The sequence below is a fragment of the Nerophis ophidion genome, linkage group LG10, assembly GCF_033978795.1.
Source record: "Nerophis ophidion isolate RoL-2023_Sa linkage group LG10, RoL_Noph_v1.0, whole genome shotgun sequence".
NCBI classification, from domain to species: domain Eukaryota; kingdom Metazoa; phylum Chordata; class Actinopteri; order Syngnathiformes; family Syngnathidae; genus Nerophis; species Nerophis ophidion.
In genome coordinates, this window is record NC_084620.1 from 5,043,080 (window position 1) to 5,064,048 (window position 20,969).

The 20,969-nt window shown below is 41.4% G+C and overlaps 1 protein-coding gene across 6 annotated transcripts in view; it reads right to left on the reverse strand.

The window, feature by feature from the left end:
* Window positions 1–20,969, reverse strand: part of anks1b (ankyrin repeat and sterile alpha motif domain containing 1B) — a 385,802-nt gene that overhangs the window by 221,564 nt on the left and 143,269 nt on the right. For all 6 annotated transcript variants that reach the window (XM_061912138.1, XM_061912134.1, XM_061912133.1 and 3 more), the window contains 2 exons: window positions 13,848–14,038; window positions 11,181–11,300 (listed from right to left, as the gene is read on the reverse strand). In XM_061912138.1, coding sequence (XP_061768122.1) covers window positions 11,181–11,300; window positions 13,848–14,038 — 311 coding nt within the window. The remainder of the gene's footprint in view (window positions 1–11,180; window positions 11,301–13,847; window positions 14,039–20,969) is intronic.

The window sequence follows — 20,969 nt, forward strand, 5'->3', positions numbered from 1 at the left end:
TTAAAAAAAGTAACCAATGAAAATATAATAATTGTTACATTAATAGATAATATTGCATAACAATATATGCAATTGTATGCAGTAAAAGTACACATTTAGTAGGAAAAGATAAAGTACTTGATTGACACATAATATTTCCAGGTTTTCTATGACCACATAAAATGATGTGGCGGTCCATATCTAGCCATCGCTCCTTCATTTTGACACCTGTGCACTAATGCACATTCAATATATCTGGACTGTGATCATTAAACTATGCGACTATTTAACAGCAAATACATATATATATATATATATATGTATTTGTATATATGTATATATACATATATACAAGTCCGAGTCCATGGTTCTCGCCCGGAAAAGGGTGGAGTGCCATCTCCGGGTTGGGGAGGAGACCCTGCCCCAAGTGGAGGAGTTCAAGTACCTAGGAGTCTTGTTCACGAGTGAGGGAAGAGTGGATCGTGAGATCGACAGGCGGATCGGTGCGGCGTCATCAGTAATGCGGACGTTGTACCGATCCGTTGTGGTGAAAAAGGAGCTGAGCCGGAAGGCAAAGCTCTCAATTTAGCGGTCGATCTACGTTCCCATCCTCACCTATGGTCATGAGCTTTGGGTCATGACCGAAAGGATAAGATCACGGGTACAAGCGGCCCAAATGAGTTTCCTGGCTCTCCCTTAGAGATAGGGTGAGAAGCTCTGTCATCCGGGAGGAACTCAAAGTAAAGCCGCTGCTCCTCCACATCGAGAGGAGCCAGATGAGGTGGTTCGGGCATCTGGTCAGGATGCCACCCGAACGCCTCCCTAGGGAGGTGTTTAGGGCACGTCCGACCGGTAGGAGGCCACGGGGAAGACCCAGGACACGTTGGGAAGACTATGTCTCCCGGCTGGCCTGGGAACGCCTCGGGATCCCCCGGGAAGAGCTAGACGAAGTGGCTGGGGAGAGGGAAGTCTGGGTTTCCCTGCTTAGGCTGTTGCCCCCGCGACACGACCTCGGATAAGCGGAAGAAGATGGATGGATGGATACATATATATAAAGTCGGGTCCATAAATTGATTCCATTCATTTTTTCACAATTCATTTCCTGCAGTCCTGGGTTCAAATCCAGGCTCGGGATCTTTCTGTGTGGAGTTTGCATGTTCTCCCCGTGAATGCGTGGGTTCCCTCCGGGTACTACGGCTTCCTCCCACTTCCAAAGACATGCACCTGGGGATAGGTTGATTGGCAACACTAAATTGGCCCTAGTGTGTGAATGTGAGTGTGAATGTTGTCTGTCTATCTGTGTTGGCCCTGCGATGAGGTGGCGACTTGTCCAGGGTGTACCCTGCCTTCCGCCCGATTGTAGCTGAGATAGGCGCCAGCTTCCCCCGCGACCCCGAAAGGGAATAAGCGGTAGAAAATGGATGGATGGATAATTTCAAACTGTCACACTCGCACACACACACGCATAAATAAATAACACCCAGATAGTTATAACAAGTGAGACAAAGTTCCATCTACAGATTATGATTCACATCCAGCCAGGAAGAAGAAGCTGTTGTAGCATGCATACACACACACTACATCATCAGGACAACACATACTCTACCACACTAAAAACGGCCATTTTGAAATGGATATAGTGTTATCTTTTTCATGGATTTCAATGACATTCACTAGCGTTCGTAAAAATTCATCCCCCCCATTAGTAATGAGGCCGCCTTCATTCCAGACTTAAGCACTTTTGCCAAACCAATGCAGAGTTGGCGCGTCTGCAGGTTGGATGGGAGAATATGAATAAGCGTGTAAAAAAAAAAGTGCAAACGGGAGAATAAGGCCCTACCTGTGGGTCCTAGGGACTCACTGCATCGACAACTTAATCAACATTGAATTGATTGATTAATTGAAACATTTATTAGTAGATTGCAAAGGAAGGGAATACATTATATGAAACAGTACAGATTTCACAGTACAGTACATATTCCGTACAATTGACCACTAAATGGTAACACCCGAATAAGTTTTTCAACTTGTTTAAGTCGGGGTCCACGTTATTCATGTCCCCTCGATCCATTAGCTCCTTCTGGATCCTCTTAGCCTCTTTGAGCCAGGAAGGTCAGACATAAGCGGCACAAATTACAGGATGACAGCCGCGTCCCGATGGTGGATTTCAATCTGGATCGGATCCAGATGACGCACAGCATAACGTTCAAATGGCAACTTCATAGACAGGAAGCAAGCGAGTAAAGCGGCGACTCTCTTAATTGCGTTGTAAAGTGAGGCAAAGTAAAACTTAACTGATCCCCGTAGACAAACACACCATCAACACATCCCTGCAGCGACGGCACATAAATCCCTTCAACTACAGTAGGGGGCTTTTTTTTTTTTTTTTTTTGGACGCCGCCTCGGGGTAATCGTCACCCAGTGCGCTCATTAAGACACAAATTACGGTAACAAGTTTTCTCACTGATGGAAAAGCTTCCCAGGTCGGTCACGGGGATCATCAAATGTGTTGTTTTATTTGTCACTTCCATACATGCTAAGGCTAATGCGCTAAGTCAGGGGTCGGGAACAATCTTGGCTGAAAAAGCAATGAAAGCCAAAGATTTTAAAATGTATTTCCGCGAGAGCCATATCATATTTCTTAACACTGAATACAAATAAATGCATGCATTTTTAATTAATAACAACATTTTTAGAGTACATTGAGTCTCCTATTATTTTTAAAATTATTTTTATTCTGAAGCTAACCAATAATCCATAAAATACTTTTTTACCAAGAATCGACTTCTTGAACAGGTATGGTAGGAAATGGATGGATGGATTAAAATGCATGAGAATGTTTTATATTTTGAATGTTATTTTTAACAATGTGATTACCAGCAGAATTATTCATTACTTATCGTGTTAAGCAATGTCAGCTAAGATTTATCTGAGAGCCAGATGCAGTCATCAAAAGAGCCACATCTGGCTCTAGAGCCATAGGTTCCCTACCCTTGCGCTAAGTCCTGTTAGGTTGTGTGCGGTGGTTAGGGGGAGTCGCCATTCCATCATTTTGGATTAAAGTTAAAAAGGAACTATCCAGAACTTTGTACAATTGACAACATTGTTTCCATTCCCTTGTAATTAAATGTGTAAGACTTTGGGCGCTGACCACAACTAAAATAATCGCTCGCATCAAACCGAGCTAGTACCGCCCAGCTGGGATAAAGTCCAAAGATTTTTCTAGCAAGGATCATCAAATGTGTTTTGTTTTTTTTGTCACTTCCATACATGCTAAGGCTAATGCGCTAAGTCAGAGGTCGGGAACAATCTTGGCTGAAAAAGCAATGAAAGCCAAAGATTTTAAAATGTATTTCCGTGAGAGCCATATCATATTTTTTAACACTGAATACAAATAAATGCATGCATTTTTAATTAATAACAACTTTTTTAGAGTACATTGAGTCTTCTATTATTTTTAAAATGATTTTTATTCTGAAGCTAACCATTCATCCATCCATTTACTACCGCTTATTCCCTTTCGGGGTCGCGGGGGGCGCTGGCGCCTATCTCAGCTACAATCGGGCGGAAGGCAGGGTGCACCCTGGACAATAATCCATAAAATACTTTTTACCAAGAATCGACTTCTTGAACAGGTATGGTAGGAAATGGATGGATGGATTAAAATGCATGAGAATGTTTTATATTTTGAATGTTATTTTTAACAATGTGATTACCGGCAGAATTATTCATTACTTATCGTGTTAAGCAATGCCAACTAAGATTTATCTGAGAGCCAGATGCAGTCATCAAAAGAGCCATAGGTTCCCTACTCCTGCACTAAGTCCTGTTAGGTTGTGTGCGGTGGTTAGGGGGAGTCGCCATCCCATCATTTTGGATTAAAGTTAAAAAGGAACCATCCAGAACTTTGTACAATTGACGACATTGTTTCCATTCCCTTGTAATTGAATGTGCAAGACTTTGGGCGCTGACCACAACTAAAATAATCGCTCGCATCAAACCGAGCTAGTACCGCCCAGCTGGGATAAAGTCCAAAGATTTTTCTAGCAAGGATCATCAAATGTGTTGTTTTTTTTTGTCACTTCCATACATGCTAAGGCTAATGCGCTAAGTCAGGGGTCGGGAACAATCTTGGCTGAAAAAGCAATGAAAGCCAAAGATTTTAAAATGTATTTCCGTGAGAGCCATATCATATTTTTTAACACTGAATACAAATGAATGCATGCATTTTTAATTAATAACAACATTTTTAGAGTACATTGAGTCTCCTATTATTTTTAAAATGATTTTTATTCTGAAGCTAACCAATAATCCATAAAATACTTTTTACCAAGAATCGACTTCTTGAACAGGTATGGTAGGAAATGGATGGATGGATTAAAATGCATGAGAATGTTTTATATTTTGATTGTTATTTTTAACAATGTGATTACCAGCAGAATTATTCATTACTTATTGTGTTAAGCAATGCCAACTAAGATTTATCTGAGAGCCAGATGCAGTCATCAAAAGAGCCACATCTGGCTCTAGAGCCATAGGTTCCCTACCCCTGCACTAAGTCCTGTTAGGTTGTGTGCGGTGGTTAGGGGGAGTCGCCATCCCATCATTTTCGATTAAAGTTAAAAAGGAACTATCCAGAACTTTGTACAATTGACGACATTGTTTCCATTCCCTTGTAATTGAATGTGCAAGACTTTGGGCGCTGACCACAACTAAAATAATCGCTCGCATCAAACCGAGCTAGTACCGCCCAGCTGGGATAAAGTCCAAAGATTTTTCTAGCAAGGATCATCAAATGTGTTTGTTTTTTTTTGTCACTTCCATACATGCTAAGGCTAATGCGCTAAGTCAGGGGTCGGGAACAATCTTGGCTGAAAAAGCAATGAAAGCCAAAGATTTTAAAATGTATTTCCGCGAGAGCCATATCATATTTTTTAACACTGAATACAAATAAATGCATGCATTTTTAATTAATAACAACATTTTTAGCGTACATTGAGTCTCCTATTATTTTTAAAATGATTTTTATTCTGAAGCTAACCAATAATCCATAAAATACTTTTTACCAAGAATCGACTTCTTGAACAGGTATGGTAGGAAATGGATGGATGGATTAAAATGCATGAGAATGTTTTATATTTTGAATGTTATTTTTAACAATGTGATTACCAGCAGAATTATTCATTACTTATTGTGTTAAGCAATGTCAGCTAAGATTTATCTGAGAGCCAGATGCAGTCATCAAAAGAGCCACATCTGGCTCTAGAGCCATAGGTTCCCTACTCCTGCGCTAAGTCCTGTTAGGTTGTGTGCGGTGGTTAGGGGGAGTCGCCATCCCATCATTTTGGATTAAAGTTAAAAAGGAACTATCCAGAACTTTGTACAATTGACGATATTGTTTCCATTCCCTTGTAATTAAATGTGTAAGACTTTGGGCGCTGACCACAACTAAAATAATCGCTCGCATCAAACCGAGCTAGTACCGCCCAGCTGGGATAAAGTCCAAAGATTTTTCTAGCAAGGATCATCAAATGTGTTTTTTTTTTTTTGTCACTTCCATACATGCTAAGGCTAATGCGCTAAGTCAGGGGTCGGGAACAATCTTGGCTGAAAAAGCAATGAAAGCCAAAGATTTTAAAATGTATTTCCGTGAGAGCCATATCATATTTTATAACACTGAATACAAATAAATGCATGCATTTTTAATTAATAACAACATTTTTAGAGTACATTGAGTCTCCTATTATTTTTAAAATGATTTTTATTCTGAAGCTAACCATCCATCCATCCATTTTCTACCGCTTATTCCCTTTCGGGGTCGCGGGGGGCGCTGGCGCCTATCTCAGCTACAATCGGGCGGAAGGCAGGGTACACCCTGGACAATAATCCATAAAATACTTTTTACCAAGAATCGACTTCTTGAACAGGTATGGTAGGAAATGGATGGATGGATTAAAATGCATGAGAATGTTTTATATTTTGAATGTTATTTTTAACAATCTGATTACCAGCAGAATTATTCATTACTTATTGTGTTAAGCAATGTCAGCTAAGATTTATCTGAGAGCCAGATGCAGTCATCAAAAGAGCCACATCTGGCTCTAGAGCCATAGGTTCCCTACCCCTGCGCTAAGTCCTGTTAGGTTGTGTGCGGTGGTTAGGGGGAGTCGCCATCCCATCATTTTGGATTAAAGTTAAAAAGGAACTATCCAGAACTTTGTACAATTGACGACATTGTTTCCATTCCCTTGTAATTGAATGTGTAAGACTTTGGGCGCGGACCACAACTAAAATAATCGCTCGCATCAAACCGAGCTAGTACCGCCCAGCTGGGATAAAGTCCAAAGATTTTTCTAGCAAGGATCATCAAATGTGTTGTTTTTTTTGTCACTTCCATACATGCTAAGGCTAATGCGCTAAGTCAGGGGTCGGGAACAATCTTGGCTGAAAAAGCAATGAAAGCCAAAGATTTTAAAATGTATTTCCGTGAGAGCCATATCATATTTTTTAACACTGAATACAAATAAATGCATGCATTTTTAATTAATAACAACATTTTTAGAGTACATTGAGTCTCCTATTATTTTTAAAATGATTTTTATGCTGAAGCTAACCATCCATCCATCCATTTTCTACCGCTTATTCCCTTTCAGGGTCGCGGGGGGCGCTGGCGCCTATCTCAGCTACAATCGGGCGGAAGGCAGGGTACACCCTGGACAATAATCCATAAAATACTTTTTACCAAGAATCGACTTCTTGAACAGGTATGGTAGGAAATGGATGGATGGATTAAAATGCATGAGAATGTTTTATATTTTGAATGTTATTTTTAACAATGTGATTACCAGCAGAATTATTCATTACTTATTGTGTTAAGCAATGCCAACTAAGATTTATCTGAGAGCCAGATGCAGTCATCAAAAGAGCCATAGGTTCCCTACTCCTGCACTAAGTCTAGTTAGGTTGTGTGCGGTGGTTAGGGGGAGTCGCCATTCCATCATTTTGGATTAAAGTTAAAAAGGAACTATCCAGAACTTTGTACAATTGACGACATTGTTTCCATTCCCTTGTAATTAAATGTGTAAGACTTTGGGCGCTGACCACAACTAAAATAATCGCTCGCATCAAACCGAGCTAGTACCGCCCAGCTGGGATAAAGTCCAAAGATTTTTCTAGCAAGGATCATCAAATGTGTTGTTTTTTTTTGTCACTTCCATACATGCTAAGGCTAATGCGCTAAGTCAGGGGTCGGGAACAATCTTGGCTGAAAAAGCAATGAAAGCCAAAGATTTTCAAATGTATTTCCGTGAGAGCCATATCATATTTTTTAACACTGAATACAAATAAATGCATGCATTTTTAATTAATAACAACATTTTTAGAGTACATTGAGTCTCCTATTATTTTTAAAATGATTTTTATTCTGAAGCTAACCATCCATCCATCCATTTTCTACCGCTTATTCCCTTTCGGGGTCGCGGGGGGCGCTGGCGCCTATCTCAGCTACAATCGGGCGGAAGGCAGGGTACACCCTGGACAATAATCCATAAAATACTTTTTACCAAGAATCGACTTCTTGAACAGGTATGGTAGGAAATGGATGGATGGATTAAAATGCATGAAAATGTTTTATATTTTGAATGTTATTTTTAACAATGTGATTACCAGCAGAATTATTCATTACTTATCGTGTTAAGCAATGCCAACTAAGATTTATCTGAGAGCCAGATGCAGTCATCAAAAGAGCCACGTCTGGCTCTAGAGCCATAGGTTCCCTACTCCTGCACTAAGTCCTGTTAGGTTGTGTGCGGTGGTTAGGGGGAGTCGCCATCCCATCATTTTCGATTAAAGTTAAAAAGGAACTATCCAGAACTTTGTACAATTGACGACATTGTTTTCATTCCCTTGTAATTGAATGTGTAAGACTTTGGGCGCTGACCACAACTAAAATAATCGCTCGCATCAAACCGAGCTAGTACCGCCTAGCTGGGATAAAGTCCAAAGATTTTTCTAGCAAAGGCCGAAGACGAGAAATTTGAAGGATGCGAACAGGGGGCACTTTGGTACATTCAGTACACTGAAGATACAATCTAAAACAAAAATCTGGTGATTTTACTGTAAAAAGATGGGCAGATTTTTATCGGAAAATTTATGGCTATTTTTTACGATGGGGTGTACAACTTTTAATTTCCAATATAATACCAATATTGAAGTGTTAGGTTTTCAATCCAGTATGATATCAGCATGAAACACAGGAGGAAAGGGATTCGTATGGTCCCATTCATCACGGTTTACCTGACAAATGAAACGTGACAAATTTGGGGGAGGCTGTGCACTATCTACTTTAGCCACCAGACAGCAGTAGTGATTTGAATATCTGGAAATGGGTTTTGTGGCGATTCCAACTTTGACCACAAGCCTCAGTTGCTATGTAGAATGGCACTTTCCATCATTTTCAGCAGAATGCATTGCAATGCTTCCCTCCGGGTACTCCGGCTTCCTCCCACTTCCAAAGACATGCACCTGGGGTTAGGTTGATTGGCAACACTAAATTGGCCCTAGTGTGTGAATGTTGTCTGTCTATATGTGTTGGCCATGCGATGAGGTGGCGACTTGTCCAGGGTGTACCCCGCCTTCCGCCCGATTGTAGCTGAGATAGGCGCCAGCACCCCCCGCGACCCCGAAAGGGAATAAGCGGTAGTAAATGGATGGATGGATGCTTTTATCATTTACTACTGTGTGGAATGTTAGAAAAGGTTTGATCAAGTGAAATTAGTCCAGATGAGAACAATGTAGGTATGAAAAAACACTAACCTTAAAGCATGAAAGTAAAAACTTTTGTTATTAGTAATATTTTCTGGGTGGAAGGTTAAAAACGTTGTGAAGTGAAAGAACAGTGGTAGGTATGAAACACTAACAATATGACAGATTTACGCATTTGGTAACTGGTGTTCATTGTGTGAATGCTCCAAAGCATTCCCACATTTTTCTACACCAAAATGCATCAATTTATTATTCAACTTATTATTATTGTTCTTCTCCAGAATTTGGCGCATTCTACCTTCCCAATTTTTTACCCGATTCAAACTGTTCAGCCTATTTGGGAATCGCGGGCTTTTCCTTAACAAATTCCAAAAATTCCCAGATTTTTCAGAATTCCCATTCAATATGAATTGGCCGTTTTTCAAACTTCAAACCATTTGCACATTTTTCAACCGAATCAAACCATTCGTCACATTTCACCATCCTGGAAATTTAAACAACCTTTATTCCAAGTTCAAAAAAGTTTCAGGATTTTCCAGAATTCCTGGTTTTCCAAAGCTCAATTTCCACACTTTTTTCTGGCGCATACTCCACCCACTTCAACCGTTCCACCGTCAAAACATTCCTCTTAATCAGGACAAAAAACGAATTTGTTTTTTGAACTGGAAAAATTCTCGGTTTTCACGAAATTCCAGGAATTCCGTAAGACTATTTTTCAATTCGACATGGTTACTACTTCAATATTTCTCGACCGATTGGAAAAAATTCCAACACCAACCATTTCAACTCATTCATTCATTTTCTACCGCCTATTCCCTTTTTTGGGGTCGCGGGGGGCGCTGGCGCCTATCTCAGCTACAATCGGGCGGAAGGCGGGGTACACCCTGGACAAGTCGCCACCTCATCGCAGGGCCAACACAGATAGACAGACAACATTCACACTCACATTCACACACTAGGGACCATTTAGTGTTGCCAATCAACCTATCCCCAGGGCTTCACGGTGGCAGAGGGGTTAGTGCGTCTGCCTCACAATACGAAGGTCCTGCAGTCCTGGGTTCAAATCCAGGCTCGGGATCTTTCTGTGTGGAGTTTGCATGTTCTCCCCGTGAATGCGTGGGTTCCCTCCGGGTACTCCGGCTTCCTCCCACTTCCAAAGACATGCACCATTTCAACTCATTCAAGATTTTTTTTTTTTTTTACCATTTTCATAAAAATGTCTATTTTTCCCAAAATTCCCAAATTTTGGGGGGAAAATTCCCATTAAAATCAATGGGACATTCTTCAAAGTTCCCCAACTCCCACATTTTTAATCTGATTCAAACTGTTCCAACTTCAAAATATTCAGCCTGTTTGGAAATTGTGTGCTCTACTTCCAGGATTTCAGTTCAACTTCAGCATTGGAGCATTCACACACAATTCCTCCAAGGAATTGCATCATCTTTTTAATTTGCACAAACGTCCAACCGGTAGGAGGCCACGGGGAAGACCAAGGACACGTTGGGAAGACTATGTCTCCCGGCTGGCCTGGGAACGCCTCGGGATCCCCCGGGAAGAGCTAGACGAAGTGGCTGGGGAGAGGGAAGTCTGGGTTTCCCTGCTTAGGCTGTTGCCCCCGCGACCCGACCTCGGATAAGCGGAAGAAGATGGATGGATGGATGGATGGATTGAACAATTAATTTCCCATGAATTGGATTTTTGTACAAAACCTGCATCAAATTAGATTCAGGTTTGAGTGAAGGAGGAAAATTTGGTTCAGGACCCTAATTTAGCCCCTTTAGTTAATAACCACCGCCTCAATTTTGGGAAATGGAAGTCAATTTATTTGCAAGTATTAAAATCACTGGAGGACTGGAGGACAAAGGCCTGCTTATTGCTAAGCTCGCTGCTAAACTAGCTTGAAGCACCACAGGAAAAAAAGTGCTGAGTAGTTGAAGAAGTCGATCAATCAATCAATCAATGATTATTTATATAGCCCTAAATCACTAGTGTCTCAAAAGGCTGCACAAACAACAACGACATAAGGGCAAAGAAAACTCACACCCAGTGGGATGTCGGTGAAAGAAGTGAGCAAATATTACCAGGAAATTAGTAACTATATTATCGGATTGCTGTTCTGATTGGAGGGCGATAAACCTCTCGTGTCCTCGCACTTTCACTTTCAAGTCCATCACGAGTCCAATAAAATAAAAACTAAACTTGACGACAAAATGGAGCCGTGGAGGGACACAAGTTTAATATTATCCAGGAAAAAATATGATGGCTCCTTCACTGCGTTCCCAAGGTAACGACAGTAAAGGAAAGAAGAGAACTACTTCTCAGTGTGATGCAGTGCAGTTATACACCACTGCAGACCTCCGTGATGCATCCAAGCCTGAATCTCATTAGATGTTGTCCAGTACAGGTGTGTGTGTGTGTGTGTGTGTGTGTGTGTGTACCTGCGACAAGTTGGAGAAGCCCAGGTTGTGGCAGCCGTTGCAGGGCGTCAACGCTTCCCAGAATCCGGCCGGGCCGCAACTCCTGTCGGACTCATCTTCCTCTTCCTGGAAGGGCGGGGTCTGAGAGTATAGACACAAAATATGAGAAATAAGCAAAACTATGGACGTAATGTTGCAAAGTGAGCAGGATGGTGCAGTGTCCTTTCCTAGGGGCTCTGTAGGAAAAGGAAGAGGCGGCTGTGCTACGAAGCTTTGTGGCGTTTCGTGTCAGACGGCACAGGCTGGCCACTTGGCGTCACCCGATGAGACGACGCGTGTCGAGAAGTACGCAACCAAAAGGTCAAGGTGTTCTTCGTAATGAAACGACTGCACTCATAAACGTCATAAATGGAGATGAAAAATCAGAAGATGACCCTTGAACGTGCATCAGTCACTTTGCAGGGGGTCCCTTCTGCTGTCATATAGAGCATGTTGGACAGGACATTTTTGTGGGAGATCTTTAAAAACGGCACAGCCCTTCTGTCACATACAGTGGGGCAAAAAAGTATTTAGTCAGCCACCGATTGTGCAAGTTCTCCCACTTAAAATGATGACAGAGGTCTGTAATTTTCATCATAGGTACACTTCAACTGTGAGAGACAGAATGTGAAAAAAAAATCCAGGTATTCGCATTGTAGGAATTTTAAAGTATTTATTTGTAAATTGTGGTGGAAAATAAGTATTTGGTCAACCATTCAAAGCTCTCACTGATGGAAGGAGGTTTTGGCTCAAAATCTCACGATACATGGCCCCATTCATTCTTTCCTTAACACGGATCAATCGTCCTGTCCCCTTAGCAGAAAAACAGCCCCAAAGCATGATGTTTCCACCCCCATGCTTCACAGTAGGTTTGGTGTTCTTGAGATGCAACTCAGGATTCTTCTTCCTCCAAACACGACGAGTTGAGTTTATACCAAAATGGATACATGGATGATACAGCAGAGGATTGGGAGAATGTCATGTGGTCAGATGAAACCAAAATAGAACTTTTTGGTATAAACTCAACTGGTCGTGTTTGGAGGAAGAAGAATACTGAGTTGCATCCCAAGAACACCATACCTACTGTGAAGCATGGGGGTGGAAACATCATGCTTTGGGGCTGTTTTTCTGCTAAGGGGACAGGACGATTGATCCGTGTTAAGGAAAGAATGAGATTTTGGCGTGAGATTTTGAGCCAAAACCTCCTTCCATCATTGACAGCTTTGAATGGTTGACCAAATACTTATTTTCCACCATAATTTACAAATAAATTCTTAAAAATTCCTACAATGCAAATTCCTGGATTTTTTTTTCACGTTCTGCCTCTCACAGTTGAAGTGTACCTATGATGAAAATTACAGACCTCTGTCATCATTTTAAGTGGGAGAACTTGCACAACCGGTGGCTGACTAAACACTTTTTTTGCCCCACTATAGAGGATCTTTGACTAGCAATTCATGTAGAAGACCTTTAAAAACCGCAGATAACTGCCGTATAGAGATGATCTTTGACAAGTTTATAAGTTTGTTTGTAAATCTTTAAAAACAGCAGCTCACTCCTGTCGTAATGAGGATCTTTGACAAGCGCTTTTTGTAGATCTTTAAAAAGAGCAGATTACTCATCTTAATTCGTATAGAATATCTTTGACTGGAGATTTACATAGAAGGTCACTCCGGTCATAGAGAAGATCTTTGACTGGAAACATTTGAGGAAGATTTTTCCATCCATCCAAGAGCTTTGACTTGACTATCTAAAAACAGCACAGCTTTACTATCATACAAAGGATATTTTTATAGGTTGTTGTTTTTTTTTAAGGATTTTTAAAACGGTGGATTGCGCCTGTCATCTCGAGAATCTTTGATCAGTTGAATATGATGTATACACACAGCAGATGCTAACTTTCCTGCACCGCACACAGAGTGTGTTATAAAGTGTGTATGTTTTATTCATGTCACCTCACGGATCCCCTGCTGGGGCTTGAACTCCCCCAGAGTGAGATGAGGGCTGATTAAAGGCTAAATGTGTGAAGTCGTGTGTGAGTGTGCGTTGACACAATTAAGTGTTATTTTTAAGTTCAAAGCAAAGGCGCATAAAACTCACCAGCACAGTCAATAAGTGGAAATGATAAGAAATCAAATATGTGTTCTGTGTGTTGGCGCCCTCTGGCGGGTATGCAGAGCAAATACAAGAAAAAATAATAACTTTCTAGTTTTGGAATATGAGAGTAAATTGTGTCCATCCATTTTCTACCGCTTATTCCCTTTCGGGGTCGCGGGGGGCGCTGGCGCCTATCTGAGCTACAATCGGGCGGAAGGCAGGGTACACCCTGGACAAGTCGCCACCACATCGCAGGGCCAACACAGATAGACAGACAACATTCACACACTAGGGCCAATTTAGTGTTGCCAATCAACCTATCCCCAGGTGCATGTCTTTGGAAGTGGGAGGAAGCCGGAGTACCCGGAGGGAACCCACGCATTCACGGGGAGAACATGCAAACTCCACACAGAAAGATCCCGAGCCTGGATTTGAACCCAGGACTGCAGGACCTTCGTATTGTGTCCCTTGTAAGTAAATGAATGTATTATGAAGGAAAGATGTATTCACATAGTAAGTGCAAGGTCAAATAAAATTTCTTCTATCTTATACCTTGGTGACACGTGTCAAAGTGCCGTTGGGCGCGCCGTCCAGACGCTCGTCGTCCGAGAGCCGCCCGCTGCCAAAGCTGTCCATGGAGTGTGAGGAGATGGTGTGGCAGAGCTCTTCAAAGGAGTAGTCTCTGTCCCGACACTTTTTGATCTCATGGAGCAGCTTGGACAGCTCACTGGTCACAGCGTCGTCTAAAAAAAAAAAAAAAAAAAAAAAGACATATTTCATTTTTATTTATCATCTTCATTAAGACCCCCATAGTGTGTCTATGTTCAAAATGGTGATGGTGGGTTTATCTGGAAAAATGCTTGAGAAAGTTGGGAAGTAGCAGGCAGCACATGTTTGCACAGTTTAATGTGTCCGAAAGGCTAACTTTTTTTGGGCTTTGGGAATCACTAATCAATCAATCAATGTTTACTTATATAGCCCTAAATCACTAGTGTCTCAAAGGGCTGCACAAACCACCACGACATCCTCGGTAGGAAAACTCACACCCAGTGGGACATTGGTGACAATAATGACCCAGTGGGACGTCGGTGACAATGATGACTATGAGAACCTTAGAGAGGAGGAAAGCAATGGATGTCGAGCGGATCTAACATGATACTGTGAAAGTTCAATCCACAATGGATCCAACACAGTCGCGAGAGTCCAGTCCAAAGAGGATCCAAGACACAGCAGCGAGAGTCCCGTTCACAGCGGAGCCAGCAGGAAACCATCCCAAGCGTAGGCGGACCAGCAGCGCAGAGATGTCCCCAGCCGATACACAGGCGAGCAGTACATGGCCACCGGATCGGACCGGACCCCCTCCACAAGGGAGAGTGGGACATAGAAGAAAAAGAAAAGAAACGGCAGATCAACTGGTCTAAAAAGGGAGTCTATTTAAAGGCTAGAGTATACAAATGAGTTTTAAGGTGAGACTTAAATGCTTCTACTGAGGTGGCATCTCGAACTGTTACCGGGAGGGCATTCCAGAGTACTGGAGCCCGAACGGAAAACGCTCTATAGCCCGCAGACTTTTTTTGGGCTTTGGGAATCACTAATAAGCCGGAGTCCTTTGAACGCAGATTTCTTGCCGGGACATATGGTACAATACAATCGGCAAGATAGGATGGAGCTAGACCGTGTAGTATTTTATACGTAAGTAGTAAAACCTTAAAGTCACATCTTAAGTGCACAGGAAGCCAGTGCAGGTGAGCCAGTACAGGCGTAATGTGATCAAACTTTCTTGTTCTTGTCAAAAGTCTAGCAGCCGCATTTTGTACCAACTGTAATCTTTTAATGCTAGACATGGGGAGACCCGAAAATAATACGTTACAGTAATCGAGGCGAGACGTAACAAACGCATGGCTATAGAGCGTTTTCCGTTCGGGCTCCAGTACTCTGGAATGCCCTCCCGGTAACAGTTCGCGATGCCACCTCAGTAGAAGCATTTAAGTCTCACCTTAAAACTCATTTGTATACTCTAGCCTTTAAATAGACTCCCTTTTTAGACCAGTTGATCTGCCGTTTCTTTTCTTTTTCTCCTATATCCCACTCTCCCTTGTGGAGGGGGTCCGGTCCGATCCGGTGGCCATGTACCGCTCGCCTGTGTATCGGCTGGGGACATCTCTGCGCTGCTGATCCGCCTCCGCTTGGGATGGTTTCCTGCTGGCTCCGCTGTGAACGGGACTCTCGCTGCTGTGTTGGATCCGCTTTGGACTGGACTCTCGCGACTGTGTTGGATCCATTGTGGATTGCACTTTCACAGTATCATGTTAGACCCGCTCGACATCCATTGCTTTCCTCCTCTCCAAGGTTCTCATAGTCATTATTGTCACCGACGTCCCACTGGGTGTGAGTTTTCCTTTCCTTATGTGGGCCTACCGAGGATGTCGTGGTGGTCTGTGCAGCCCTTTGAGACACTAGTGATTTAGGGCTATATAAGTAAACATTGATTGATTGATGATTGATAATGTGTCCGAAAAGGAGCATTAATGTGTCCGAAAAGGAGCAGGAAGAATCCGTGCTTATTTAATTCTAACCAGTGTCTCAGCTATTATCAGATTTATTACATTTTACTATAGTATATTGCAGTGGTTCTTAACCTGGGTTCAATCGAACTCTAGGGGTTCGGTGAGTCGGCCTCAGGGGTTCGGTGGAGCCAGTCAAGACACACCTGACTCATCTATACTTGCCAGCCTTGAGACCTCCGAATTCGGGAGATGGGGGTTGTGGGGGTTGAGGTGGGCGGGGTTTGGTGGTAGTGGGGGTGTATATTGTAGATTCCAGAAGAGTTAGTGCTGCAAGGGAGTCTGGGTATTTGTTACGTTATGTTACGGTGCGGATGTTCTCCCCAAATGTGTATGTCATTCTTGTTTGGTGTGGGTTCACATTGTGGCGCGTATTTGTAACAGTGTTAAAGTTGCTTATATGGCCACCCTCAGTGTGACCTGTATGGCTGTTGACCAAGTATGCCTTGCATTGACTTATGTGTGTGTAAAAGCCACATAAATAATGTGAATGCACCGACACGCTGTTTGTATGGAGGAAAATCGGACGTGACGACAGGTTGTAGAGGACGCTAAAGGAGAATGGTTGCCCCGTGAGATTTTCGGGAGGGGCACTGGAATTTGGGATTCTCCCGGAAAAATCGGGAGGGTTGGCGAGTATGGACTCATCGTGTAAATAAAAACTTCTCTCTATCTGCGTATTATGGATACGGCAGCAGCAGAAGTCACACTGATTTGCAGGTGTGTTATTTGTTGTGAGTTCATGCACGGTTAATTTTGTACACCAGGAAAAAAAAAAAACATAACTTTGTCTTGAATTTGAAAAAAAAAAAAAAAAAAAACATTTTCACAAAAGAAGGGTTGGGTGAACGCGCGTATGAAACTGGTGGGGTTCGGAACCTCCAACAAGGTTAAGAACCACTGGTATATTGTCATATTATTTATAACATGTTTTTTTAATAATATATAGGTATCTTGACACAACTTTTTCACTTTCACAATACAACACTGATATTTCAGCGTGAACTACTAACCATTACTGAAATCGATTCAAAAAATGTCAACAAGACTCATACATACTTTCATCATTTTGAAGTGTGGAATGTTAGAAAAAGTTCGATCAAGTGAAATTAGTCAAACAACGAACAATGGTTGATATTAAAAACATTGACAATATTACCTATCTGGAATGGACTTTTGTTGTTTTTAAGTTGAAGTAAAATGACAATTGTTTTTGTTGGTGACACCTAGTGGTCAAAACATTTCATTTACCATATTTCTCGGATTACAAGGCGTGAATCCTTTAATTTTCTCAAACCTCAACAGCAGGGGCGTCACTAAACCTAATACTGTACTGGGGCACACCTGGGGCACAAATAATTCATGTGAGCGTGCAAGCAAAAATATTTTTAGTACTTATTTATCATAAAAACTACATAAATAGTGCTTTAAACTATAAAATCAGATTATGTTGTATGGATCTTTGATTAACCACCTGCAATTAACTCATGCATTTGACCTACTTGTGCACTTTTTTACTCCGGACTTCTAAACTGCTACTGGTAAAAGCAAAAAGGAAGAGCAATGAATCTTTTTGAAATATTTATTGCAGTAATCATCTGCAAATTTAACATCTACAAAAGTAAAACAAATAATAAATCACCCCTACATCTCTGGGTTCTTTTATACTATTTAATTTCCATTTATGGCAATGTGGCGAATCCTATTTCAGATACACAAAACTATAAAATATACACAAAACAATAAAGCCACGGTAGTAGAATAAATGAACAACTGTTGTGTGTCTGTTCAGGGAATCATTTTCTGAGAAGTAAACTGTGACGTCTCGTTTTCATTTTTGCAAAGTGGTCAATCACTCTGGACAGACATGGAAATATTACAGTAACTGTTATACAGTTGACCAGTGGTTCCCAACTGCTGGGTCGTGACATAAAAGTGGATTGTGTGTCATTTTCAGTGAGTCGCAGTCAGATGTGTGCATGAAAAAAAAAAAGCTTAGGGAGAAAAAAATCAAATTGTGGCAACAAAACCAGATATTTTTTGCCATTTTTCTAGTGACTATTAGTGAGTATTTTAGCAAAAGGCAAACCGACTAACAAGTTGGAGGAGGACTCAGGACAGACATGGAAATATATATATTTTTAAATCTAAATGGGGCAACAAAACCTGATATATTCAGCCATCTTTCTGAAAACAAATACGGAAATGTTACTATTTTTTCTGGAAACAAAACCAGATGCTTTAGCTGAAGCCATTTTTCTGGTGACAAAACAAGATTATTTTAGTCAAAGTCACACCGATTAACAAGACAAGTCTACTGTGCTATTTTTCTGTGAAATAAACTTGAATGATTTAAAAATTTGGCTCACGACTTGATGATATGGAAAAATGTTTTTCTTCCTGAAGATAAACCATTTGAGAAGCACTCAACTCACACATGCTTACTCCAAATCATCATTGATGCAGAACCAGCAGACAATAACCAACATTATGTTTCATGTTCATTGGAAATTCCCCCGACAGCTCGTACAGCAAATAAATATGTTTGTCTTGATACAAGGAATAACGTTAGCTAACTTAGCATCAACTTAAGACAATGATGTTGCCTAGCTAGCTAGGACTTCACTTACATCTCTCATTCCTGCTGCTTCTTCTCTGCTGCGGGCGAATAACTTTCTTAAATCCATCTAGGAGTTACAGTTTGAGTCAAATCAAAATCAAAATAATGTAAGTAACAAATTGTTGTTGGCTAACGTTGCCTACCTCAGCAGTGATTCTCAACCTCTCTCTCTCACTCTCTCTCTCAACTGAAGTCTCGATCCACACGTGAATAAATTACCATATTAATTAGCCATGTGCTCATTGTTACGTGGAGTGAATACAGTAGCAGTCAATGACCATACTAAGTAGTATGTGCGCTGTTGTATATGTTATGTAGACTTGAAACTCTGAAGCGTTTTTTTTTTTATTGGTGAAATTTTTACTGGGGCACTGCAGATCAACAGTGGGGCACGTGCCCCAGTGAAATCTGTCTGGCGACGCTCCTGCTCAACAGTGCGTCTTACTATTGGGAGACATACTATCTGGCGTTTAGTTTTTTATCCATTTTTCCATCCATTTTCTACCGCTTATTCCCTTTCGGGGTCGCGGGGGGCGCTATCTCAGCTACAATCGGGCGGAAGGCGGGGTACACCCTGGACAAGTCGCCAACACAGATAGACAGACAACATTCACACTCACATTCACACACTAGGGCCAATTTAGTGTTGCCAATCAACCTATCCCCAGGTGCATGTCTTTGGAAGTGGGAGGAAGCCGGAGTACCCGGAGGGAACCCACGCATTCACGGGGAGAACATGCAAACTCCACACAGAAAGATCCTGAGCCTGGATTTGAACCCAGGACTGCAGGACCTTCGTATTGTGAGGCAGACGCACTAACCCCTCTGCCACCGTGAAGCCGTTTAGTTTTAGTTTTTTAATTGTATGTAAATCCAACTTTTCTTACCTACTGGTGGCTGCTCTTGTGTATTTGGGATCTGCATAAGTCCCGAAAATGTGCGCGCGTGTGCCATTGTTGTCTGACTCGTAGTCAGTAAGCTCCTTTTTCTATATCCTCTCTTGTTGTGGGGCATTTATCCTCTGCTGTTGTCATCTCTAATATGAAGTAATGTACAGTTCTAACTTTTATCTTTCACTAGACTCGCTATGGAAGCACTAAAAACTACCGGAACAACAAAGATGACGGGCAGAAGACGCTATTGAATTTCAGCCATGTAATTAAGCCCTCCCACAAAACGGCGCATCATTAAGAGACAGTCAGAAAGCGGCTTGAAGACGGTCTGTAAATCATAATCTATGCAACATTTTGACCAGTACATGTTATGTAGACCACAAGGAAGTGTTTTAAATTAAGAAAAACAATTATAATATGAACTTTTAATGCACCTTATAAACTGGTGCGCCTTTTGTATGAAAAATTACTTGAAAAGACCCGATCATGCCTTATCATCCGCTGCATCCTATGCTCCGTAAAATACGGTATTTTAGCTAATGACGCAGTAAATTGAATGATGCGGACACGTTTGCTACCCGATACTTTGTAATACGCCTCTGCCTTGGAGGTATGTATGTGTAAGTTATATGCAAACCTGTTTATATTGAAAAATAGACCTTTTTAAATTGCATTATTGTTCAATTATCACTATGATGTCCAGCTTGCGTGCTATTGTTTTCTTAGCTGTTGTGTAGCTGCCAGCTCAAAGTAGCTTATAGCCTACAATGTTTACATTTTGTAAATGACTTTGCTAAAATGGCAGGATAGCTTTACTGTTTTTTCATTATAAGTTATATACAAACCCTGTTTCCATATGAGTTGGGAAATTGTGTTCGATGTAAATATAAATGGAATACAATGATTTGCAAATCCTTTTCAACCCATATTCAGTTGAATGCACTACGAAGACAAGGTATTTGATGTTCAAACTCATAAACTTTATTTTTTTTTTTGCAAATAATTAACTTAGAAATTCATGGCTGCAACACTTGCCAAAGTAGTTGGGAAAGGGCATGCTCACCACTGTGTTATATCACTTTTTTCTTTTAACAACACTCAATAAATGTGTGAAAACTGAGGAAACTAATTGTTGAAGCTTTGAAATTGGGATTACTTCCCATTATTGTTTTATGTAGAGCTTCAGTCGTTATTTAAACAGTCCGGGGTCTCCACTGTCTTATTTCACGCTTCATAATGCGCCACACATTTTCGATGGGAGACAGGTCTGGACTGCAGGCGGTCCAGGAAAGTACCCGCACTCTTTTTGTACAAGCCACGCTGTTGTAACACGTGCTGAATGTGGCTTGGCATTGTCTTGCTGAAATAAGCAGGGGCGTCCATGAAAAAGATGACAATTAGATGGCAGCATATGTTGTTCCAGAACCTGTATGTACCTTTCAGCAATAATGGTGCCTTCACAGATGTGTAAGTTCCCCATGTCTTGGGCACTAATGCACCCCCATACCATCACAGATGATGGCTTTTGAACTTTGCGTCAATAACAGTCTGGATGGTTCGCTTCCCCTTTGGTTCGGATGACACAATGTCAAATATT